The 26397-nt window shown below is 50.4% G+C and overlaps 1 protein-coding gene across 6 annotated transcripts in view; it reads left to right on the forward strand.

Annotated features, from left to right (window-relative positions):
• Positions 1 to 3699, forward strand: part of SMOC2 (SPARC related modular calcium binding 2) — a 154853-nt gene extending 151154 nt beyond the window's left edge. For 4 of the 6 annotated variants that reach the window (XM_045770611.2, XM_087865692.1, XM_045770612.2 and 1 more), the window contains exon 13: positions 2202 to 3699. In XM_045770611.2, coding sequence (XP_045626567.1) covers positions 2202 to 2219 — 18 coding nt within the window. In that variant the 3' untranslated portion in view covers positions 2220 to 3699. The remainder of the gene's footprint in view (positions 1 to 2201) is intronic. The other 2 variants (XM_087865691.1, XM_087865693.1) reach the window with 1 other exon arrangement.
• The last annotated feature ends 22698 nt before the right edge of the window (positions 3700 to 26397 follow it).

Genomic DNA, 26397 nt, shown 5'->3' on the forward strand with positions numbered 1-26397 from the left:
TTTCTTATAATTTGTGAAGGAGATTGCAGGGACAGGAGACCCTCTGGGCATTCAGGTGAACATTTTCTTTTCATCTGGGGATGTAAGGAGACAAATCTTCTGCTCCAAAAGGGGTTTCCAGTTTCCCGCTGTGTTTACGAACACGTTTCTGTGTCTCTGACCCCCGTGTCTTGCGTGCTCAGCTACGGTAGGTAATTGGGCTGCCTCTCCCAGCTCCCCAGGCCACAGCCATCCAAAGTCGAGAATATTTTCCGGGGATAAACAGGAGTGGGTGCGTTTTTCCCTTCCTCAAAGCCAAGGCCAAATCCCCCTTCTTAGGACCACTCGCCAATTTGTAATTTATTTTGTCTTCACCTGTGTGATGTCGGGCGACATTCCCTAAGGCGAGCCCCGTGTTTGTTGTAGGGTGAGTGGAGACCTCCAGTGCACACCTTGGGTGTAATTTAAAACCATTTCATTAGGAAAGACGTGTGATAGGGTTTTCTTTGTTTAGCAAGTGTTTACAGTTTTAGCTTTTTAAATCCTACCACAAATCACTTAGGCTTTAGAACGGCGTGGGTCTGACAGCCCTTACCCCAGCTGAGGTGCCCGTAGGCGGTTGTCATTATGCAGTGGTGATGATTGCCACACAGGCGCTCGACCATAAGTAAACTCTGTTCCAGACACGAGCCTCCCTCTTCAGCTGTTTCCCAGAAAAAGGAGCCAGAAGCTTCTCCAGCTCTTTTTATGGTGTCGGGATGGATAGACGGACTTCCCAGGCGTTACTGTAAACTGTGACCCTGGGATTAAGTCCCTTGCGAAAGCCAGCTGTGGCTCGCACGGGATAGTCACTGAAGGCCGTGCATGTTTCTTCCTTTCCTTGTTTTGATGCTCCGTTAGCCAGCATATAGTACGTCGTCAGTTTATGGTGTGTCGTCCACGATCATTAGTTCTAACACCCAGGGCTCATCACATCGTGTGCCCTCCTTAACGCGTGGATGTTTCTTCGAAGAGCAAAACATGCTACCAAGCACCAAAACCTTTCACTGTATGAATAGCCAGGCGAGAAAGGGGAGCTGGGGGTCCCAGGAGCTGGTGCTAATTCACAGAGCGAGCTGTCTTTCCCAGCAGGACTCAGAGGGGATCAGAGCAGCGCCCCCACGCCGACGGGGATGTGGGCTAAAATGTCAGCCCCATCTTCTCCAACGGTTCTTTTTTTTAAGATTTTACTTATTTATTTGACAGAGGTGAGAGAGAGAGCGTGAACTGGGGGGAGGGGCAGAGGGAGAGGGAGAAGCAGGCTCCCCAATGAGCAGGGAGGCCTGGACTGAATCGCAAGACCCCAGGATCGTGACCTGAGCCAGAGGCAGACACATAACCCTCTGAGCCACCTAGGTGCCCCTCCTCCAACAGTTCTGACACGCCTCCAGAACTGAGGAATATACTGATGGCTTATCTTTATCCACAACAAATCAAAACACAGAATTTCCCATTAGCTCAATGCAGGAGATAAGCTCCTTTCTCTTCTGACCACCTACTAGTATCTTTATCGGGGGAGAGAGCCAGACCAGAAGTCTCCTAAATGTTGAAGTTTAATGAAGCAGAAGCAAGGATCAATTTATATCGATAGGAATTGGTACACTTGGAAAACTAGATCTAGGAGACTGTAGATCGCTTCTCCTTTTCATTCCAAATTACTTTTAATTGGCTGTCAGGGTGCAGAATTCTAGGATTCAGCAAACCAACTTTTCAAGTTGCATTTCTTCCTAGAGAGAGAGAGACTTGTAAATGGAACAGATGAAAAGAAAAATTAAAAATCAATGATGCCTTTATCAAACTTGAATCATAAATTAGATTATTAAGATTATTTTGTATAACCAATCCAAAGTGACAGGAGACCGCACCGAACATTTAATGTACTGAATCTATTTAAAATATTTAAAGCAAATGCTAATTTTCTCAGCCAATATGTTTTTCCTGATACTCCCGGTCACTGAGAAGGAGGGAAGTGTTGGAAGTTAATGTTTGTATTGTGTTTTTATTAATCCTCACACCCAAAGTTATCAAATCAGCACTTTTTCTTTTTGCATCTTTTTTAAAATATTGCTTCTGCCCTGTTGTCAACAGGCAGGCTTATGACATCCCTAGAAGGCAAGTCTCAGTCTTCACAGACGGAACATGGAAACTTCCTAACGACGTCTCTGTTTCTGTCTTTTTTTCAGCCAAGGAAGCAAGGATAGTGGCTCACACATCCAAGGCGGTCCTAGACATGTGGGAGACTCCCTCACCAAAAAGCAATTAAAACAAAACAAAAACACATAGTATTTGCACTTTGTACTTTAAATGTAAATTCACTTTGTAGAAATGAGATATTTAAGCAGACTGCTTTAATCTGTGAAATGGAAGGGCTGGCTTCAGAAAACTAATCACATACAATGTATGTGTCCTCTTTTGACCTTGGAAATCTGTACTTGGTGGAGATGTGTTTTGAATGGCTTTAAGCTTAATTTCTTTATCCTACACATGTTGACATAGTAGAAATCTTAGCCTCAGGCCCTGCAGCCCCAACCCTGTGCCTTTCTCCCCACCCAGGGCAGTCCCTCCTAGTCACGCCACGACGACTTCCTTTGCGATCCACTGTGCCCGCGGCATTTTTGAGTCTACGTCGGAAGCTTCCACGGAAGTTTGCATCCTGCTGCTGTCCTCATCATGCAGCTAACAAGTGCATGGGTTTGTTTGTTTCTTGGGATTTGGGGTTAGTTTTTGTTGCTTTGCTGTCCAGAGATCTTGTTCACGCCATGAGTCACGCAACCACTAAGCCATCTGATAACTGGGAGGAAAGCCATCTTTCCTGGTAGGAAAGACTGTTTTTCCACCTATCTTTGATGCGCTGCTTTTCCTTTCCAAGCTTCTGTTTGAGCTTTGCCTCCAGCTTGGATTAATCATGCCACAGAGCACTAGAGAACTACCCCTGCTGTCCAGAGGCAGTGTAAACAGGCCCACCGTTCAGAGAAGTAGATTCAGTCCTCGCATGACCACACCCATGCTTGTCTGCCCTGCTTCTTCTCTTACACATGACCATTACCCGTCCTACCCTGGTCCAGTCTGAGGCCTACTGGAAGGTCAGACGATCACTGAACAAATTTGGAATATCCTCCGTAGAGAAGGCTGAGCCAGCGTGAGCTGTGTGCTGGACGCTGGTCTTGGCCGCGGAGGACAAGCGCCTGCCGCTCCCTAGCTTCCTGCTGCCCCGATGGCCTCAGGACATTCGCCCGAGTGGAGCTTGAGAGCAGGGTCATTCGCTGAATGCCCACGCTGTGAGCAGCAGGACCGGGCCGTGGGTACAACCAGCGGCCACCTGCAAGTGTCCCTTGGCTCGATGGAGCCATTTGGAGGACGGTCCGAGGGCGGTGTGGGCCAAGTTGTGATGCTATTCCAGCTCCAACTTTTGGTTGGAAAAATAACCTTCATGGCCCCAAATTCCCCAACACACATCATGTAAAATGATCTCTGTGAATATGCATGAAGATATTTTATGAGGCTTCTTACTTATTTAAACTGTACGAAAGTAAAACCCGAAACTTTGGAGCCACAAAACCAGCTTAAGTGCGTGTCATCATTGTTTAAGAAACAGTTATGATCCTAAATTTATTGAATAATCCTTTATATTTCTGAACTTTGAATTTAATCATTTTTCTTATATTCCAATAAAATATGCTATCAAAACTCTGCTTACTGTTTTCTTTCCAGCAAAATACAGCCTCCTATAGTTGCTTAATCTTCAAGCTGTCTATGTCAAGGAGGCCAAGGCAGCAGTTCGGGCTGGAGTGAATGAATCCTGGCTCTGCCCCTATGGCTGTGTGACTTGGGACAAGTTACCTAAACTTTTTGTGCTTTAGTTTCCTGCTCCATAAAACAGGGAGGGTGGCGACTTGCACCTCCAGGGGGAGATGATGTGAGTGGTTCTGTTCGGCGCCGAGGGCCTTGCACAAAGGATATAGTGTTGGGTCCCATCATGGGAAGCAGTCACTCACTCAGCAAGTACTGACTGAGCACTGCGGCCAGCTGCTGTGGCCGACAACAGAAGAAACAAAGAAGGCTCTTACTCAAAGCTACTGCTACTCAGTCCCACACCTAGAAACCTGAAGGCTGCCGGCTCTCCTTCCTCTCCAGTCCCAGTGTCCCATCCTAGCCAGGGCTCTTACGTTTTAGTTGGGCTGTTGCAGGAAATTCTTAAGCAGTTATGCTTCCTTTAGAATTCTCTTCTCCCTTCTGGTAAGTTTTTACTCTTGCACATTTTTCTCTCTACTCAGAAAAGAGTCATCTTTGTAAAACTCAATCTTAATAAGTCGGTTGTACAGTAAAGACCACACTGGGAATGGAGCTAGGGGAAATGCAGCCTTCAGGAAATGCTCATGGATGGGGTGGGGCCTGGACAGGGTTCTGGAGCAGGGAGGAGAGGATAAGGTGTTCCAGGGAGCTGAATGAGCTCGAATAAAGGCAGGCAAACAGGAGAGTCAAGGCGGCCCCGGAAGGTAACGAACCGGTGAGTGCGGGCTAGGGCACACGGGTCTTGTTGCAAAGCATGAAGGTTTCAAATCTGAAACAGAGATCTCTTTCCTTTATATGCCTAGTGTGGCTGCTTTTGGTGATAGATGCCTCCCTCCCCAACTCTGCTCATGTTTAAAAAGTCTCCTGCATCCTTGTCAGAAACTTCCAAGTTAGAGATTTTTTGGAAGTGTACTGACCAACTCACAAATCATGCCCGCGAATGTTATACTTGGAATTTTTTAAAGTTATCAAGGTGAAAGGCATCAGCTTTTTTTTTTTTTTGAATCAATGTGCAGAAATGACTAACATAATCATAAACTGCTAAGGGGACAGAGACATCATGCAAGCAACAAAGAATGCACGTGGCACTAAGGTCAGGGCTTTATGGTGGTGATGGTGGTAATGATGGTGATGGCAATGATAATGGTATTGATGGTGGTGATGGTGGTGATGATGGTGGTGATGGTGATGGTGATGATGGTGGTGATGGTGATGGTGGTGGTAGTGACAGTGATGATGGTGATGATATGTTGTCAATGATGGTGATGATATGATGTCAGTGATGATGGTGATGGTTGTGGTGATGATGATGGTGATGATGGTGATGGCGATGATAATGGTATTGATGGTGATGGTGGTGGTAGTGACAGTGATGATGGTGATGATATGTTGTCAATGATGATGGTGATGATGGTTGTGGTGGTGATGATGGTGATGATGGTTTTCTCCCTAATCACATAATACTACATGGACTTGTAAAAATTGTAAAAAGCATTTTTGACTAATTGGATTTAGCCATTTTTGGTATTTTTTCACTCTAAAAGTTACTTTAGCCATCTTTTACTGAAATGCTGTGAGCAAGCCACCCTAAAACTCATGGCTTAAAATAGCCCTTGTTTATTCTTTTTTTTTTCTTTTTTTTTTTTTTTTAAGATTTTATTTATTTATTTGATGGAGAGAGACAGCCAGTGAGAGAGGGGACATAAGCAGGGGGAGTGGGAGAGGAAGAATCAGGCTCCCAGCGGAGGAGCCTGATGCGGGGCTCGATCCCAGAACGCTAGGATCATGCCCTGAGCTGAAGGCAGACGCTTAACGACTGTGCCACCCAGGCGCCCCTGCCCTTGTTTATTCTTGTTCATACATTTTTGTTGGCTGGTGTTGGCAGTCCAGCCTGGCCTCAGCTTGACTCTCCTCCATTCATCACACTGGGTGCAGGTCTGCCCCATTTCCTCTGTGGACTAGTCAGCCGTTGGGGGCATGTTCCTGCACGACAGCTTGTGAACCACAATAAACCCAACCACACAAATACATTCAAGCCTTAGCTTATGACCTGTCTGCCCATGTCCACATGCCAGAGCCCATCACATGGCTCAGAGCAATCACAGGGCAGGGAAAGCCATGCCACCCACCAGGAGGCCACGGCAGGGTGTGGATACCGAGCCCTACTTATGGTAGGGAAGACCTGTCACCTGGACCACGAGTAGCGCACGAGTGTATCCTGAACCTCGTCAGCAATGCCCAGCATTCAGTGGTGTAGCTGAACCGTTGCAGAAGGGATGCGTGCTCGCTGGACGGAGCGAGAGCCCGGACTATGTTGTACAAGCGGAAGTGACCGCTTTGCCGTTTATTGACAATGTGACCTGTTTGCTACAAGACAGGTGTTCCATTGATGGCATCATGAACTCAAACTCATGTGTCAGAACTGTTTGTATCAAGGGGTTCTGAGTCTTCCCCTCAGAAAAGCATCAAGGCCAGGGAATCTTGAATCTGAAACTCCGAACAACACATATCGGGGTACACATGGCAGGTCATTCCTGCAGAAGGAAACTCCGTCAGGAAGGAAATACGGGAATTTTAGTGTTGGGAATTGACTTCATTTATGAGAAACAGGGACTAGAAAGTAAGGTCACGGTGGTGTTGGAGCCATTTTCCTCCCGTCGAGAGCAGACAGACAGACTCTACACGGGCCAGGCTGAGGCAGTCAGGCCCCTCGGGGTCGTCGTGCCATCCTTGAGTCAGGCTGGCTCCGGCTTACTGCCCGGAGGGCTCCCCGTCTTCGTGCGGGCCACCAGACGCACCGGGGGCTGCAGGGCACAGGCCAAGGCTTGTACCTGATGGATGTGGCGCATCTCAGGCCTCGCGGCTTCCCTGGGCCCATCCAGTAGACCTCCCACAAGTGTCCTGCCACCGACATCCGTCCTCGGTGTCCCCGGCTTCAGACTTCTCACCGCGCATTTGCTGCCAGGGATGAACGGGAGTTCTGTCGGAAAAGCCGAGAGGAAAGGCATCACTGGAAGGCATGGTGTTTGCCTCAGCCTCCCTCTGATATTTAACGGTACGCTCATAATAATTTTTATTCCGTCTTATATATTTTATGTGAAATAAATGCCTTCTTTTTTGCCTATTTTCTCTGGACGTCTGGAGGTTAAGTACTGATAAAGTTGACAACTTAATTCAATTCATGTGTGTTTCCTAGCAGAAAGGTTTTATACATCTTGTTATTAATTTTTTAACTTCAGAACAAATATTTTGTTTCCTTGAATTAAAGTGGAAATTATGCTCAGTGAATATATTGTTTCTTTGTTAAAAAAGATGGAATTTTTCTATTCCCTACCAGCTGGTGTTTGTATCGCCTTTTCAATTAACTGTGGCTGCGGTAGTTAAGAGGAAAGGTGCCGTTTTATTGCTCCTGAGGATCTTGTAAGTGTGCCTTGGGGTAAGACTCTGAATGGTTTAGTTTTAAGGTACATACTCATGATTCTCTGAGTATTGTAATAGAAGGGCTCAGTTTTATTACTCAAAACGTGTCAAGCCTTTTACTTTTTCATCGAAGAAAATGGTCTTTCTCATTTGGCTAGTAATTTGATTGACTGAGCCTTATTATAATAAAAGAAACATATTTCTAAAAAGCAAGATAAAATAAATAATTTAAATGTGTTTTAAGATGGGGTTGGGATTGGGCTCGGTAGTCGACTTTCATTTAACGGGGAAAGAAATAGCACTGAGGGGATTAAGAGTCCGTACGCGGTGCCGACGCTGAGTGGTGTGTGGATTTGCTGGGTTGCTGTTCTACGTCTGAAAGTCACATGACACTGTCTGTTATGACACTTGAATGAAAGACAGTTAAAAAAGGAAACCGCATTTCTGAGCTGCTGGCCCCGCTGTGATCAGAGCAGGGCAGGTGTAAGCTGGAGTCGCACCTGCCCAGACGGACTACCTCCCATGTTGCGTCCAAACAGTCTCTGCAGACAGCACCTTCTGGACGTCCTGACACCGGTACATGCCCGCTGAGCCGCCCGTTAGACTCTTCAGCTGGGAAAGCCGGCGTACCCACGGCCGTCCTCAAGCCTGCCCCGGAAGGCAGCTCTTGCTGGAAGGCCGCTCACGCACCGCCCCTGGATTGGAGCAAACCAGACACACGGCAGCCGGGCGACGGAGTCCCTCCTGAGTGCCCTCCGCGCACCAGCTCCTCCACGCAGAGCCCGGCGCACACACTTACTGCTCCCCAAAGCACGTAATGATCACAGGAGGATGGCGCTCAAAACCATGTGGATGGATGAAGATGACCCCAGGAGTCCCCGAACATTTTCAGGAATAAATGTAAGACTGTCCTCCACTTCATCCCTGTCTGTCTGGAATTCGTGTAGTTATCTTTTATTTTCCCAAATACATTTGCCTGGAAAATACGTCTCTTGAGTGAAATATTTAGAAATAAATTATATCCTGTCATTCATTGCAATTAACAAGGTATGTTCCAGAGAAAGGAAAACAGTAATAACAGAAGATTGGAAACACTGGTGAGAAAGCTCAGGTCACAGCCCAGCGCAAGGGGCGTGGCGGCTTCCTGCCGCGGGTCACAGCCCTCATGCCCACCACCCCGCGTGGTCAGAGAGTCACATCCCGGGGCATCGTTCCCACCCCGCAACGGCTCTCCGCAGTGGTCAGTCACTTTGATTATTCTTTCCCCACATTTTGAACAATCACCCGTTTTTCATTTCTAGAAGTTGCTGTTTTGTTTGTTTGTTTTTTTGTCTGGATTGCTTGCCATGTGTGGCTGGGGCTCTGCTGTCATTCACTAGAGACCCATAAGGACTGTGGAGAACTCCTTATGTGTAAGATCTGCTAAGAATCCATGCATCCATGATTTCTTCCTTTTAAGTCCGAGAATCCACATGCCAAATGTATCTGTAAAGGACACAGTTCTAAAACTGTACATCACAATTTTAGCAAACACCAGTTACGTCATTAACTTAGGTCATGATTAGGTCACCATTTCAAAAAGTCAGATTTACCAAAGAATTGTCTGTATTTCAGTGCTCACATCAAATACTTCCTTCGTAATTAAATCCATATATTTTCTTCCCAACAAGTTTATTTTCATTATCTTCATGTGTATCTTCTCAGTTAAAAACAACTTTTTCTTTTGGTTTTTGTATTTTTCATGTGCTTACCCTGACATAGAAAGGCCACTTGATAAATTTGCAGTGGGCATGCTATTTTTCATGTTCTTTAGTCTTTCATGCTTCAAAAAAAACATAGGGGAACTTATCTTTTTGTTAAATGCTAAACACACCCACGTTTTGCAGAACCGGCTTCTCTAGAGACTGGGGCACGGGGCTGTAACCCATCTTGTTGATGAAATGCACATTGAGTATTAAAAGCAAAACCATTCATGTAAATAAAACTTGGAAAGGAGGAGCTTTTAACAATCCCAGATGGCTACCTTTAGGGTGCAGAAAAGCCTCATAGATTAATATCCTCTGGCAGTGAGCCCAAAGTATTCTTATTTGATTATAAATTGGATGCATTTTCAATCGATTAAAGACAGACTCACACATGCTGGTCAGGATGTGGACCCTGATCACACAAACTCTGGGCCCCTCTTCTGGTTATCATTCCAGGGGCTTAGCACCAACGTTCCCAGGAGCGTACCAAGGACACTGGGTGTACTCCTGGCTTTCCTTTTTTGCAGTCACAGAATTTTCTCCTTGGAAATTTTTCTTGTAGAGTGATGTGGCACAGGCCAGGGCTCTGTTCACGTTTGCTGAAAGCTAACCGACAATCGATTCCATTTTCCAAGAGGAGGTCGAAGTTGTGTGCAGTCCTTCCCACAGGTGGGTGGTTGATTTGGGGAGGGCAGTGTGCGACCCTGTGGAATGCTCTAGGAGTCTGTGAGCTTGGGCTGGATATTTAGCCTCTCTGGACTTTAGTTTCCCCTGGAAAATGAGAACACGAATGTCTGTCTCATGGATCGCAGATAAGTGGGTTCCAGTGGGAAGGTCAGGGCGGCCCCGGCTTCTTACAGCCCCCACACCCCCCTCCCCCTCCTCGCAGGAGCACTGCCGAGGACCCCACCTCCAGTTCCCCACTGTCTCCCCCAACGTGGTGTCCACGTCATCCTGGACTCTCACTCACTTCCCTTGACAATTTCAGCCCCTGGCTCACAGTTTCGTGCTCCGCCCAATGCCGGGGCCCTCGCTGTTTCCTCAGTGAGTACTTTGTCCACAGCAGCCATCCTCCCTGAGACGCAGTGGAGACAGCTCTGCCCACACCCCTGGATCCATGCACCCTACATCCACGGTTCCCGGAAATGCCCCTTTAGCCCCCTTAACATACCCTACAGATTCATCCCACCCCTCAGCCACTTGTGACCTGAACGTCCCACCCTCCATGGCTTGTCCTTAGAATCACCCCTTTGCAAACGTCCTCAGCTCTATGACAGCATTCTGCCTTTGTCAGGCAAAACTCTAGCACTGGGTGAACCCAGGTATCATGGTCTTTTGCTCTTACACCACGCAGAGCACAGCTGGAGAAAAATTACAAAATTATGCCCATTTGTGTCACCATTTGATTATACTGGGCTGTTCTGTCTTGACCTTGTCTCTCATTTATGCCAGGATGGTGCCACATCTTCTCCTGGCTCCCAGCCCCCACCCTCCACACCTTCAGCCGGTCCGCCTCTCACCCCAGGGCTGCAGGCATGGTCTCCCCCCTTCCCCATCACACATATGTCTGGGACCACATCCTTCCCCTCCTCCCCTCTTGGTTCAGTGGACAGGATGTGCCTTTTCCTCTCTTTTAGCAGGTGACGCCGTCTGTGCAACATCCCTTCCCTCCACTGACCCTGCTGACTCTCAGCGCCCTTCCTCCTCTGATCCTGGTGTCCCCCTGTCACCTGCACTAAGCACTCAGCCCTCCCACTTACGGATTTTGGGGCGACACATTTCTGTCCATGACAGGTTCTCCATATGGACCATTTGGATTCAAACTCATCAAGAAGTGAGTTAAGTAAACTTGGGAGGGCGAGGTGAGCGGCTTGGGTAACATACCGTCGGGGGGGAGTGCAGACTGGAAGAGGAGGTGAATGGTGTTTGTACCGCGGTGCTGATGGACAGCAGGGACAGGTGGGGAGGTTGGAGACGGGACAGGTGAGTTAGGAGGGTTGAACACAGACAACGCGGGGTTGCATGCGTGAGAGAACCCGCGTCCTCATGGAGCCCTTCAGGCGTTCCTGGAGACCTTTACTCTCATCCACGCGTGTGTCTGACTCTCACTTGCCTTCGTACAGACATACCATCTGTAGTAAAGACCAGCTCCTAGTCCCCATGAGATGCCCACGCAGCCTAGGTAACATTTAATAAAAAATTAAAGGAGAAACCAACATACATTTCCAAATTAATAGCAGATTTCAGCAAAATGAGAAAATCTGAACCACAACAGAGATGAATTTCTCTTTGTAAGCTCTATATATTAAGACTTTAAACAAAACTTAATTCCATAATATTTTTTCTTTTATTCCCTATAACAAGAGATCCTTTGAAGGTTTGGCTGATAGAATACGTTTTACTTATTTATTTAGTAAACACATGGATGGTGAAAGAAATAGCGAAGTGCTCACTTCTTTTTTTTTTTTTTTGATGGTTGTTGAAAGATTTTGGTGTGCTGTAGCTAAAAAATATATGTATTTCTTAAAAGCAGACATTTCTGCATAACTCACTCTTATGGCAGAGACACTGTGGGTGGACTTTGCGGAAGCCAATGGCAGCCGAACAGCCACACGACGGAGAGCTTGCTCTGCTGGGGACTCACGGCCCCAAGGCTCGGGGACCATGTGAGTAAGACATGATCTGTGTCGATGGTCTTTCCCTAATCACTCTCTCACGGCCAATACCAAACCCAAAGACTCCTTCAGCTCCCGAGAAGCTCCGGCCCTTTCTGGAGCCCCTTTGCTCCAGGACACTGATCCTGGCTTCTGCACCTGCAAACCGGCCCTGGTGGATTCAGTGAGACGTGATACAGACGGTGCTTGGAAAAGTAAAGGCTCCCCATAACTCCGCAAATACAAACAGTGGTGATGACTTACGGCCCACTGCCTGCTGACTGACCACTCGATATTCAAACGCTCACGACGAACTTGCACTGCAGGCATGGGGACATTGAGGTCAGGGTGTGGAGCCTGTGGCTTCCACGGCTCACATGGCGAGGCCAGATGGCAGAACTTGAATCCAAGTCCCGTCTGTCTGATAGAAAAGTCCGTGACGTGTTAGGATCTTGCCAGCAGCATCAGGGGAAAACGAAGGCATGAAGAAAGAGTTTGTCTCTGGGGATCCTTTACCTCTCCGTGAGAGAGCAGGGTTAACCCGCTAACCAGCATTCAGCTGCTGCAGGCGGTGTCCCGAGGCCACAGTAACTGCAAGGCCGTGCAGAGGAGACGCATTTTCACGCATGCTTCCGCAGGCCACCCAACGCTCGCAGCTGACGGGATCCGCACCCACGCAGATGACAAATGGACTCCCTGGACAGTGCCCCCAGCCTGCAGAGCTGCGTCCTGCCCCCGCTCAGCCACTGGGGTACACCCGCTGCTCCCATCGGGAGCTTAGTGGCTGGTGTGACTTGCACTGATTCTTTGATTCGCTCAAGCACGTGCCTTATGACTACAATAGAAACAGTTAAAGATTAAAGAGATTTTTGTGTTTAATTAGAAAACTCTTCTGAAAGAAAGGGTTTTTATTGCATAAGCCACTAACTCAGCCTCGCCTTATCCCTCCATTTCCCATGGGTCCCTCCTACTGTATCCAGTCTCTGGACTGTGTTTGAATGGTTGTCAATAATTCATCTTTTCTAATAAAGTGAAACCTGCTTGCTGGTGAAACTCCTGTTATGTCACTATATTTACTAGTTTTCTTAACTTGAGGAATCCTGATGGTCCCGCCTGGTTTCATCTCCCTGAAGTGTGTGCAAACGCAGGGCACTGTCACATGGGAGAAGTCTCTAGAGCAGCAGAGAGGGTAAGACGTCCCCAGCGAGAATGGCCCAGCTTCCCAGAAGACAGGCGCACCTCCTGCCAGTGTGTCCATGAGCCGTGAAGCCCCACGTGCCTGCCACCTGCTCTGTCCTTGGTACGCGGGCCCCATGGCCAGGAACAGACAGCCCCGCTGCCTCCCCCGGCCACTTAGCCTTAAAGTGCAGTTCAAGCCCCACCTTTGAAGCGGCTCCCCGCGTAGCAGGCTGCGTGCGGCCAGGTATCTGGCGCGGGGATGTCCATTACCACCCGGCCGGAGTGGATCCGTCTGTCCCTGGGAAAATGGGAACATCCTCAAGACCATCAGCCCGTTATGGATTTCTAACAGTGTGTTCCTTTTCTCCGTTCTGCACACAGTGATCAGGGACAGGCTTTCACGTTCTTACTGTCCTCAGACACGTCCCTCAATGTAAATCCATTGGGTTTCCATAACATGTCTAACCAAAAACAACCAATTGAACGCAAAGCTGAAGGCAAGCGCACGTCATACAGAGGGCACTTACTCTCGAAGCTTCTATCAAAGCTGCCTGCCAGGATTTCGGGATCACAAGAGAAAATGGCTAAAAGACAATGAGTTCCATATTTCTCTGCCCTGGAATTCCTTAAAACATGCAGATGTGGAATGAGGGCTCATTGACAGCTGTGATTGTTTTAGATGTAACTTTGTTTTTGGTTAACATCAATCCTACATGTACAACGTGAAGCATACGGCTTGAATTATCACGTGAGCGTTAATGCGTACTTCTCTTAGGTCTATTTTTATGTTAAATGCTCTCCGAAACCCCCATGTGCTGCTAACGACCCGGAGGTGAACTAGTAGTAACGGCCCCTATTGCCTTGAGATTTTATCGAAACACTGAAGTGGGAGGGATAGCCCAAGAATTGTAAGAAAACGTCGGTCAGCCTCAGCTAGGCTAAGCTAAAACATGCAGATTTTCACCGGCTTTCTTCTACAGACGCGGCACGCTTGGGATATGGGATTCCCATCGGATGGCGAGAGTCAGGGTTACGATGAGTATCTTTTAAATGGATAAAGGGAATCAGTGATGGGAAGGGTTTATTAGTAATTTTATCTGTTCTTCTGTTGTTCTGGTGTTTACCCATGAAGAATGTCTTGGACCTACCGTTTACTTAAGCCAAGGTTGGGATAAATCTGGTTAAGTGTGATGTGTTGTTATGTATAGTCAAATTCTGTATTCATCAGAAGAGTGTGTTCAGGGGGCACCTGGGGGCTCAGTGGGTTGAGCATCCGACTCTTGGTTTTGACTCAGGTCATGATCTCAGGGTTGTGAGATCAAGCCCCCCATTGGGCTCTGCACTCATTGTGGAGTCTGTTTGAGATTCTCACTCTCTCTCTCCCTCTGTCTCCTCTGCTCATGCTCTTTCTCTCTCTCGCTCTCTCATAAATAAATAAATCTTAAAAAAAAAAAAAAGAGTGCGCTCAGAATTGCAGGGACAGAGTAGCTTCAAAGGTCTCCATGGATGTAGGAGGGATATGGGCATCTGCTGTCCATGAGCTGAGACCCTCTCTGCCCAAGATGCTGTCAGCCTGGGGTAGAGGAGAGCAATATCCGGGGCCTCAGACCACTTCAAGGGTGCACAGCAACTGCCCCCATCACCAGTCTCTCATCATTTGACCCTCACTTACAGACTGGGAGAAATCCAGGTCTGGCCCTGAATCTCTGATTCCATCCATGCCCTGCTGCGTGGGACTGCTCTGGGTTTTTGTGTCATGTTATTCCATGGTTCAGAGAAGGGAGTTTCTGTGGACACATACGGTGATGGGCTCTCATGGGTCAGTGGGGCAGTGACTGTGGACAGCTGCCTGGGTCCCAGGACCCCTTGGCCCACCGCTGAGGTCGTCAAGCTGGGCTGGTTCCCACAAACACACACAGCTCCACACACCAAGTGTGGGTCCTCTGTGCTTCTCTGCCATGGGAACATCCCCACTTAGTGGGACCTGGGGCTTCTGGGTAACCCTGAAGCCATCAAGGGCAGGAGCAGGGGGATAAATGCCCAGTTGCCTCAACACAAGTAGAGTAATTTTGAGGAGAATTTCACAGGATTACCCAGGGGTCCTCAGAATCCACACACTGTGGCCTCCCTTGCTTCCCTTTGCCACTTTCCCCCCTTGTCACTTGGTTACGGGGGTCCCTCCTCAAGCACATCACCCACACCTATGTCCTTGTCTCTCCATCTGCGGCAAGAACACAGGTGAAGGCGGCCAGAGTCGACGCCCTACATGCTTCTCCAATCAGCAGTGTTACATTGGGCACCTGCCGTGTACCAGGACTGATCAGGGCACTCAGAGCAGGGTGTACAGTGTGAACAGAGCGGGTAGGATCTTTTTTCTCATAGCATTCACGACTGAAGAAGGGGCTAACTACCTGTGTCCTTGCACGTTCTGGTAAGCATCATGCAGGGAAGGATGCCTGAAAGGTGTGGGGGATAAAGAAGCCGGTCATACGGGACGCGACCCTTGACAGCAGACCTGGGGGAGCAGGCTCGGACCCCAGGATTTCCAAGGCCTGCGGGCGACAGTAAGCACGGTGGGCGATGCCACCTCCGTGCCGAGAACCACAGCCGTCGTCCCTCTAGCGAAGGCTTTCACCTGTTTCTTACTCGCTGTATCCGTGTCCTCCAGAGACCCAGAACCAAGAGGGTGTGCGTGCGTGTTCTAGAGCTGCAGACCTGGGGGGGGGGGTCCACAGGCCACCTGCTGGCAGACCTCCCTCCTCCTCCAGGCAGCTCAGGCTTTTCCCTCACGGCCTTCAACTGATTGGACGGGGCCCAACCACATTATGAGGGCCATCTACTTTATCACAGTCTACTGATCCAAATGTGAATATTATCTAAAAAACAGATAAACATCACATCACAGTGATTTGGGGCCCCTACCAAGGAGCCCCCTGGGGGCCGCTCTAAGGGGCTCTAGGACACTCTCACAGCGGCCACATCCCGAGGGTGGCATAGACGTCAGCTTGCGATGGGTTCGCTGCCCCCACTGGCTTCGGGGACCTGGTCTCGGCTGTGCTGTTCACACTCGCCATCTGCACACCTCTCAGACCCTAAATGCACTGAAGAAATCCAAGTGTGCATTTTGTCCCCTGAAATTCAGAGTTGGTGTCTCTCGGCGGATGCTTGGCCCCCTCATAGCTCGGCGACGGTCCTCAGGGGTGCTCTTGGTGGATTACGTCTGTCGTTTTCGCTTCCCTGCCTTCTTTGGCTCCGAGGAGCTCATGGTCCTGTGGGGCCGAGGGTGGGGGCGTCTCAGCAGCAGAGACGGCTCAGGAGCGGAATAGGAAGGGAACACATTCCTCAAGGAAACAAGTCTGAATCGGGGAGGGGGGGGAGTTTTCTTTCTCCAAGAGAGAGCTTGCTTTTAGGGCAGAAGTACGGTTAACAGGCTGCGCGATCACACACACGTCCTCTGTGGGCACGATGTCAACACGCTAAGGATCCCGGTGCAAAGACGTCCTTCCAGCTGAACATAGAAACTCAGGAACAAAAGACCCAAGGACCGTCCCGTGCACCGTCGATCACAAATGCTTCCCGGGACTCACATGTGAACATCGTCGTTGGAAACACGCAGGCCCCAGGCCATCCTGTCCTCCATGAAACCGTTGGCGTTATGAGCGTCGCTCCCAAAGCAGACTGCGGCCCGGGCTGGCCGCGCACCGCGTCTGGCGCGGGACAGGTTGGTCAGCGCCCATTCGGAGAGCAGCACGCACGCCCCTCCGGAGGTGGGAACTTCACCCAGTTGCCCCGGTGCCCCCCAGTTGTGAGGCTGGTGTATCTGCAGAGTGTCCTTCACAGGCCTGCGGGGCATCCGCATGAGGGGGGCTTGGGACAAGTGAACTAAACCCTTCCGGATATGGTATCCACACGAGCTACTCGTCCAGCTGACAGGAGGTGTTGTGTGTCATGAAGAGAAAGCCTGCGTGGCAGTCGCTCCCGCTCCCAGTGCGAACCGGGCTCCTGAGGCGTATTCATGTAGGAAGAATTCTAATTGTCACTGGGAAGTTAAACTGCCTCTGAGATGTCAAATTCCAGCGCTTTATTAAGGTTTGCGTTGCTTCCCAGAGATGGTGGGGGGGGCTGCGACACTGCCTTGACGGAACCTTCTGGTCGACCTCATTGACCCTGGTCCTGTATGATCGATCGCCACACAGGCTCCAAGCAGAGCACCTCCCGGGGAGTTTGCCCTCGTGACTCAGCCAGGCGTCCTTGTCCTCGGAGTCTAGAGGTGTCTCCGGGGAAGCTCCTGGGGGGTAGCGGCTGGCAGGGCAACGGTGCCGGGCAGGAGCACCTCACACAAAGTGTCCCTGCCAAGAGCTGCACTAACTCAGCCCTCGACAAGCACCTGCTGCCGTCTTGGCAGGGAAGACCTAACACGGGGTCTGAGAACGTTTCACAAAACCCGTACGAGAGAAACGGAAGGTGTCTTCAAGCACAGACATTGCGCTATAGGCCGCCACTGACAGCTCCGACTGGGCGCCCAGGGGACCCCAGTTCACCGATGGGATGCCGTCAGTGGGCAGGTGCGTGGGGGCCGGGAAGGGGGGGCACACGCAGACCACAGAAATAACACGTAACTTGGCATTTGCAGAGTGCTTGGGTCTATCGGTTCCTTTCTCAAGTACCCTCACCCAAGTCAATAGTGAAGCAAATGCGTAAGGAGTATTATTTGCATTTTTCAAATGAGGAGACTCAGGGCTTGTTAAGTTTAATGTATTTGTCCAAGGTCATGGAGTTAAAAACTGGGGCATGAAGGCCTCAACCCCAAGTGTTCTGTCTTGACACCCTCCCCCTCTGGGCGCCCAGGCTACCATGGACCCCGCAGCTGGGGTGCTGGCTCTCAGCCTCGCTATCCCCACGTCGGCGGAGGCTCCCGGAGCTCCTCGGTGGCTCGGACATAGGCACCACCAAGGATAGAGTTTGCAGGGGAGACTGACCATGGAGCTCTACCAGGACACCCCCTGGGGATCAGAGAAATAAGCTCACCAGAGTTTATTTGGAGTAAAAATCTCTCTCTCTCTTTTTTTTTTGCAAATATAAAGAGGAAGAGAAAAAGCACCTGTGTGTGTTCTTCACCCTTGTGTGCGCAATGTCTTACACCGGAGTCCGCTCCTGAGCCCAGTTGTCCCTGGGGACCCTGGTTCACGGGCAGCCGGGAAGGAACCCTGGCGTGTACTTCTGATTTCTGTGTGTCTCCCTCTCTTGCACTCGGGCCACCCCGGTGATGACAGAGAGAAGAGCCCCTCACTCCCCCTAACATTCACCTGCCTGGTCTCTACCCCAGCATCTCACTTCCGGAAAATCAGCACCTCTCCCTCAAACGCAACGTGAACGTTTGCGAGGGCTGGGTTCTGTGGAGGCACAATCGGAGCACGGCCGGGGCCCTGCCCGTCACCGCTCCCGGCCCAGAGGGGCCTCTCACTCAGACTCGACGCACAGCCTTCACACCGAGCTGGTGGCCTCTGCCTCCTTCCCAGTGTCCTTGTTACTCGCCCCCTGGGCCACACGGAGCACTGGAATGCGTTTCAAACCCTGTGAGCTCAGAGTTGACATACGCAGGGTTTGAGCTAATTGTTTTTCTGAACATAAGGTCCTGACTCGGGAAAAACCGTTAAAAGTTCAAAAACTTTCAGACATCAGATAGCCATGACAAAGCAGCGTTAGATAGGTTTCAGTAAGAATAAGAGAATTAGAAACATGTGAGTCATGCTTTCCTTTAAAACCCTCTTGCATGGAAAGACGAGGGCAGAGCGCTGATGAAGCGAATGTGTCGGAGGACTTGCTGAGCCCAAACTATCTGCAGCGACGTTTAGGGAGAGAAACAGTGTCCACCTGTCCTCGGCTCCGCGTGGGCCGTACGAACAGCCGCGTGCAGGGAGCGCCTCACACTTACCCCCGAGCCCACGTGACTCAGCTCGGGCCAGGTGGGTCAGGCGGGGTTGGCACCAGCCCCGCGAGACCTTCCGAACTTCCAGCCAGAGAACTCATCTTGGGATTCCCGGGGGTTGTGGCTCCCGTGCCGGTAGCGACCGGACGAGAACGGCGCACAGGCCGCCCATCACCCCGACACGTCGTGAGCCCCTGGGACTTAGTGACTCCTCTGGGGTGCTTTTCCTTCTCCAAAGGCAATAATATGTTTTCTCAGTCGACGGCAGGCCCGTATGAAATTGCTCCACAGCTCACTAAACATGTTTAGAGCAGCAAAATTAAAATGAATTAAGTTGGAACACGGTGCAAATGGAGCGTAAGTTTAAAGGCAGCAAATGCTTGGGATGGAGTGGGTGAGCGGCGTGTGTGCGGGAACGTGGCTGAAGCATGTGCTTTCCAGTGACGCGACACAAGCCTCTCTGTGCCGGGAGGGACCGCCAACCTCAGCCACACACGGAGGGTCAGCGGGGAGGCCCCGCACCCTGGCCGAGGCCCAGAGCCGGAGCGCCCCGAGATGGCCGGGCACTTGGGTCCCACGACTCTCTCTGGCTCGGGAACGACAGGCTGTAAGAGGTAAATGTGACGGTTGATGCCGCCGTCTGACATACGGGGAGGGACGCTGAGCTCCTGCACTTTCTGTCCAACTTCTCGCCCACTATGTGCCCTGACGGCCACTTGTCTCCCTGGAGTGACCTTATGCTGGCATCGGCCTGGGTCCTGCAGCCTAAAGGAGGGGCCTGGCCGGCCCATCAGAGAGGGGGATCCTCGGTTGTGAGCGAGGCTGGGCCCTTGTGGGGAGGGGCCGTCTAAAGTGACTGCGTATTGGGAACGTGACTGCTGGGTTCTCTGAAAGCCACAGCCAGGGGCACAGAGCTCCCCAACTTCCCTGCCTGCCGGACGCTCGGCACACAGCCTTCCTTCCACACGACGGATTTCTCTCTTCACCTGACGTAAGATGCAGGGCTGTTTTTTGTTTTTGAAATAAAGAATTTTCAGGAGCACAGAAGTTGACTTGAGGGGAGGAAAGGAGAGGGTTTTTTTTGTTTTTTTTTTTACATTTTTAAAAGAACGAACATCTTTGCAACCAGAGAAGAAAGTCGGTATATTTACATATACGTATACATAGTGATTTTAGAGTGATGTTAACCTTTTGTCCTCTGGTTTTAGAAACGTTCTTTGTATTTGTTTGTTTATTTATTTAAGATTTTATTTATTTATTTGTCAGAGTGAACACTAACAGGGGGAGGGGCAGATGGAGAGGGAGAAGCAGGCTCCCCACTGAGCAAGGAGCCCACTGCAGGACTCTCTCCCTGGGGCAGGGACACCGCCCCTCCAGGTCTGCAGAGCAAGCCAGCTCCCCTCCTGAGCTGTAGACAGACTCTGTCCGCCTTTGTGTCCTTCCGGAACATTCCAGGAGAGACATTAAGCGCATAGGATGACTTTCTGTCAAAAATGCCCACACAGAGCGACTTAGCTGACAGAAGCCACTGTGTGTTCTCAACAGGGCCGATGCTCCTCTCCACCCTCGGCGTTCCGAATTCCGTGTGGAAGTTGTCCTTCCGCTCCACAAGTGTTTTGCATTTTTATTTACTGAATTTTAATATTTTTACATCATAACAAAAAATGCTTATTTTAGGTCAGGTACTATCAGGGGCATGAAGAAGTTAAACATCTTTTCCTTCCCTCTGTTCCCACCTGTCTCTGCTGTCCTACGAATGCACTCCAGCACTTTCCTGTCTCACACGGGGTCAGACCCGGGCATGACGCTGAGCCGTGTCTGCCTTGATGTCTCAGCTCAAAGATACAGGCGCACCCCATCTAAAGATTAGCTGTGCTCTTTGTTGCGGAGGAAAAGTCCTGTGTCTCGATGATGGCGGTGTTGATATGAATCCATACGTGTGATGAAATGTTGCAGAATTACACACAAATACATCCATACAAAAAAGGAAACTTGCAAAAACTGGAGAATTCAGGTCAGGACTGTAGTCTAGCTAAACGTATTGTGCCGATGTCAACGCCCTGTTCTTTCCGGAGCACTTGAGTTCCACGGGACGTCCCCACTGGAGGAATCTGAGCGGAGGGCACGTGGGCCCTCTGTGTCCTGGGTGTCTGTGAGTTTGTGATTACTTATTTAAAAATTATAAAAAGTTGCAGGATAGTGTTTCATAATATGGTGAATCACAACATACTCAGTCTTTCCATTATAGACATTTATTTCCCTCTCCTTCTAGTCTGAGGCCCTTGGACTTGCTGTGCAGTGACCCCTATTGGTGTCCTTTGTCCGTCGTTCTGTGGCGGTGTCTTCTCACCTCATTCTAGGGCCCCGGCAACGTGGGGAATGAGCTCCGTTGGCCACGCAGAGCCCTAGCCCCACTGTATCATTTCCAATATTACTTTGAGTGTGGTTTCTTTTTCCAAATAAGCATTGTTGTTTATTTTATGACAAGACCTAAAACACAGCTTGTTTCTTCCCCTTGCAGGAGTCCGCTCACCTTGCTGACCCAGGTGGACACTCACCGGTGACCGTGACAGCACTTAGAGACATCACGTGATTTAGATGGTAACTGCAAGGGGTTGTAATTTTTGGATACAGTTACTTATGTTTATTTATTTATTTTTATTATATTATGTTAGTCACCATACAGTACTTATGTTTATTTTTAACACCACTGTCTAGTTGAAACCTGAGATCCATCACTCACCGTTTGTGGGACTTTGAGCAACGTACTTAACCGGTGACGTCAGGTCTCATCAGTTATGTGGGCGCCAGCACCACGCCACAGGCGTGGTGCTATTGGGATGAAAACACACGAGGAGCATGGGTGTTCCTGAAACAATGACCACTATCATGGCTACCCGATTACTAGGAGTGTCTTCCCCTTTTTATGAAACAAAGCCTGGTACTTTCTACCGTGGGAGCCTGGCCCTGTATTTCCCAAGAGCCCTGTAGGGCCAGGACTTGGGTGCCTGCTGGGCTCCGGGTGGCACCAGGCTCCTCTGAGGAGAGCTCTGGGAAGTGACCTGACCCTGCCAGCCGCACCACTCAGAGGAGCGTGGGTAACAGATTGCTCTCTTCAATCGGGAAGTGGTTCCGGGGCTGCCACAGGCGGGCGAACACACTGAGTCCAGGATCCGGGCCACGTCCACGTGGGCCCTTTGTTTGGGAGAGGTCATCACGGTCCTCAAGGCCGCCTTCAGCATGTGAGGGACAGAGTGATGTTCCGTGGACCTACCGGGTCGTCCTCTTCTGTGCTGGGGATCAGAGCCCTGATCCACCAGGAGATGGGGGCCACCACCCCAGGAGATGACTCTGACATCGACGGCTGGGAAGGCCTGTGGGTCGTTGGCTCTCGGGGGCGGGGCTGATCTCAGCAGGTTCCCCGCCGCACCTGCCTGCAGGGAACTCCGGGCATCTCTCTAGCGCCCCCGTGCCTCTGCCACCACTAGGAAAGACCAGAGCGGTCGAATCCTGTTTCACCTGTGCGTTTGCTCGGCAGGCTGACTGATATGAAGAAAACAAAGCAAACCTCACGGAGAAGAGTATGCTTCTTTTCTGCTCCCGAGCGTGGTTATTGCGTAAACACAGCCGAGGCAAGAGGTATTCTGTCAATGGTCAGTTCACTGTAAGTACTGCTCACCTCTTCACGTTTAATCCAGGGATGTCGTTCCTAAGCCCCCACCAGGCGCGATTTTCCACGCCTGCTGGTCTGCACACTCTAGGTGAGGACGGGTTTAGGGTTTCCATAGGAGCTTGCAACTTGGGGAACATTAGGCCTAATTAGGGCTTGAAGCTTTCCCAAGAATCTGGATGCACTTGACTTTCACTAAGCGTTTATTTATCTGACTCTGGAGGCTCCGGGTGCCAACCTTCTCCAGGGCAGGCGCTGGTGGGAGTCCAGGGGGCGCGAGCTGCTCTAGCAGCCAGGCTTCTTGGACATCCTGTCAGAGCCGAGCTTGAATGAATGCACCTTTTTGTGCCGCTCTTGGCTGTCAGAGATCCTGAGGACATCACCTCTCACTGTACTGCTTGGCTTTCAGGGAGACGGCTTTTCTTTGGAGCGGCACGAGAACACTGCTGCTTCTCAGCTCCAGATAAGAACCACATGCTGGAGCCCGACGGCCTGGAGAGCTGTGCGGACTGGTTCTCGCCACCTTCGCTGGGCGGCTGGCGCGGACGGCTCTCCCGGGGGAGCTCGGAGAACGTGCAAAGTCAGAGTGGCAGCTGTCTGGCCACAGAGACACCCTCAGGAGCTGGTGGAAGGGATTGCTGGGACGCACCCAAAGTAAGCAGGGTGTTTGCTTATTCTTTCTCATTGCTGTTAAAAACGGTTTAAGACAGTATTTTAAAACTCATATTAAATGAGAAACGAAAATTCCATCAATTTTCAATTTTTAATGGGAACTATAATTCTATCCTTCAATGAGGGAAAAACAAACAATTCATAAAAATGTGACTGGAGAAAGTTGCTACAGCATTAATATTTAATCCCTATATATTTAGTTCGGAGCATTTATTAAGATGTTAAGTCGCAAACACGCTGTGGGCAGGACTACTGGGAGGGCCAGGGAGGGACACTCGGGGCTGGCGAACCACGGGTGCTTGGTGGGCTGTCCGACGAGGCGTGCTGCGCGCAGGAAACCCAACCCTGTGTGGCAGGGGCATGAGCTGATCGCCGAGATCTGCGTGGGTAAGAGGCTGTCCCCTTCCAGCCCCAATCCCGAGACCTAGAGTCTTCACCCAGAACCTGCCACCTCACATCCGGGTGGAAAGTCAGTAGTCGCTTCCTCTGGGGACAGCACCCGGTCGCAGTGGTGGCGGGGTGGGGGGCGGCGGCATGAGTCCCGTACTCCGTCTCCCCCGACGGAGACTTAACCGTCACTGTGCTTCTCTCCTCTTGTCCCGCATCCCGTCATCTGTGCCGCTGAGCCCCGACGCTGAGCCTGGAGACGGGGATGCCATAGGGCCCCGCATGCCTCCTTCACGGTGGGCTGCACGGGCACGTCCAGGGCTGGACAGGTGTCCACCCCGGTCAGGCACAGGGAGCAGTGGGTAGAAGATGCACACTGACGAGGGAGCAGAGGTGGCAGGCCTGCTGGGGCAGGTGGTGCGGACGCCACCTCGGTGCTGACATCCGGTGACAGCGCCAACAGCCCGGGTGCTGACGTGGGCATCCCACTGCCTCACCAGATGCGCATCGTACCTCCGAAGCACCCACTTACTAGAATCGACAGAGAACCAGCCTCCCCTTCACGGGTTCTCAGTGGTTCCGACAGCTCTCCGTTTTACCGCGGCACTTCCTACTACGATTCCAAAACCCCTCTTGGCCACGAGCCCAGCTAGCAGGCGGCAAGGTGAGGCAGAGGCTGAGTGGGATGACGGAGGGGCTGCACCCCCTCACCCCAACCCCAGCCCACCCGTGGTCGCTGTGGACGTCGTGCCACTTCCTCTGCTCAGCTTCCTCACTAAAACGGGGACGCAAACGCCTGCCTAATTTGCCCGAAGTAACACAGGACGTTTTAGCATGCAGTCGGTGCTGAATTCACATTGTTCTCCACTTCCTGCTCATCTTCCTCAAACCACAACCATGGTTACAACAAAATCAATGCTCCCATCAACCTACAAACTTCTTAGAGGCTTATTGGGTCCTGCCCTGTCCTGTGGTCATTACTCCGGGACGCTCCAAAGGCGTGCTTTCTTGTCAGGATTGCACGAGCACATGACCCACGTGGGACGGGCCTACTATCTACAATTAAAATTCTCCAGTATTAGAACTCGTTGAAGCTCCGTTGAATGCAGAGCTAGCATTGTTCTCCCCAGACCTGGAGGAGGGATGTCTCCCCATTCTCCTGGCTCGAGGGCCTCCGGCAAACCTCGCATCCTCCCTCGATGTTGCCATCGCACTTTCGCGGGTTTGGGTGAGAGCGCTTCCTGTGCTGTTTGTATGTAGTACGTACAGATTTGTGTCTCCCAGAGGACAGACTCCATAGGGCAGGGCCTGTCTTTTTCAAGTGTATATTGCCCAAAACTAGTCAGGTTGCTGATAAACACGTACGTAAACTGATGGGGCAAGTTCATCCCCGGCCCATTGCCAATGTAGTGTCCAGGTTGGTTTTAGCAAAATTTTAGGAGCTCTAGAGGTCATCAGCAGTCCTTCAGGCCTTACGATGCGGAAATCAAGTCTCTGGGCTCAGAAACATGTCCGTTGCCTTTGAGTCATGAGAACTGTAACACGGGTCTGCCGTCGTGCAGGAGCAGAGACCCCCACCCAGGCATGCATCCAGGGCTGGGGTCAGGTCAGGATCCTGGCCCGGGATCGCATGTGCGGTGCACGCGTGACCTGCACATTTCCCTCCGGAGCCCGTGTGACCTTGATGGTGCCTAACCCACAGCAGGCCCGGGCCAGGAAAAGTCGGACCCGCACTCCCTCGGTGCATTTTGAATGTACAACTTCAGTTATGACTTTTATTTCAACTCCTGCGGCTGAATGAAAATGTTTGCCTCATGTTTTGGCTCAAAAACACACATGTTTTCCACTGTGGGTATATTCCATATGTACAAATATTTAGAAGAAGGAAAGGAATAATTTGTTTTCCTGGGGTGGTAAGTGTTTGTAGATATTTTTTTCCCCACTCGGGGGCACAGTCCCCCGATGGATTTTGGACTGAAAGGAGCACAACCCAAGAAGTCTGTGTTCAGTGACAGGTGAATGGACATGCAGGCCTGGGAAGGTCACACCGCCACGACCACGAGAGTGAAGCCAAACACTGTGTACCCAGAGGCGAGCAAAGGACAAGGATGAGGCAAGCAGCATTAAGGAGCGTAAACTACAACGGTATGAGATGTTGGGGCACCAAGTACGATTTGGGTAGGAAAGGCACGGGCTTCAGTGTTGGAAAGCTACTCCAAGTGGAGACTTACACAGGGAAATGCAGTCAAGCCATATTCTTGAAGAAGGAAGAATGTCAACCTCTGCAGGGACTCCTTCTCCCTTGACCAGCAAGCAGAGGGGGTGGGTAGCTAGCAGGTGATCTGCTCTGCGTCTGATACTTTCCTGGTTGGAAAAGACAAGTCCTCCTGGTTGCTCCCGTGGCTTCTTGTCCCGGCGCTGAGAGCAGACGGGGCTCTGCCTATCAGTACCAGTGACCTAGAACGTGTTGGGTCACGATGTGATTTGGAAAGATATTATCCCTTCAAAAAGACAGAGGGAATCATTGAAGGAGCTGAAGGACGTCTGACTTCAAGTATTGATCTTAATAGAACCTGAAATCTAAATCTTCCCAGCTCTGTTCTAAGGTTTTGCACATTTTTTCTTTATTTCATGTTAACAACATCTTTTCATGGATTTTTCTATGCTCTGTGACATGATAGGTTTCCAAAATCCCCAAGTCAAAACATGTTTCATTTTATTTTGGACCATGAAAATTATCTTTCTTCTTTTTCATTGTTTCTCAGACAATAAAGAATGATTCAGTTTCTTTCAAATTCCAACGATACAGGCTTTGGAGTTCAGCAGACCCATTTGCCTGAATTCTAAGTTCTTGTTCTAAATTCATTTCTGCAATGTTAAGCATAGTTATTTCTTCATCTTGGTGTAATTTTCCTTAGAGATAACTTATGT

The sequence above is a fragment of the Ursus americanus genome, chromosome 11, assembly GCF_024610735.1.
Source record: "Ursus americanus isolate L20-20 chromosome 11, mUrsAme1.1.p, whole genome shotgun sequence".
NCBI lineage: Eukaryota > Metazoa > Chordata > Mammalia > Carnivora > Ursidae > Ursus > Ursus americanus.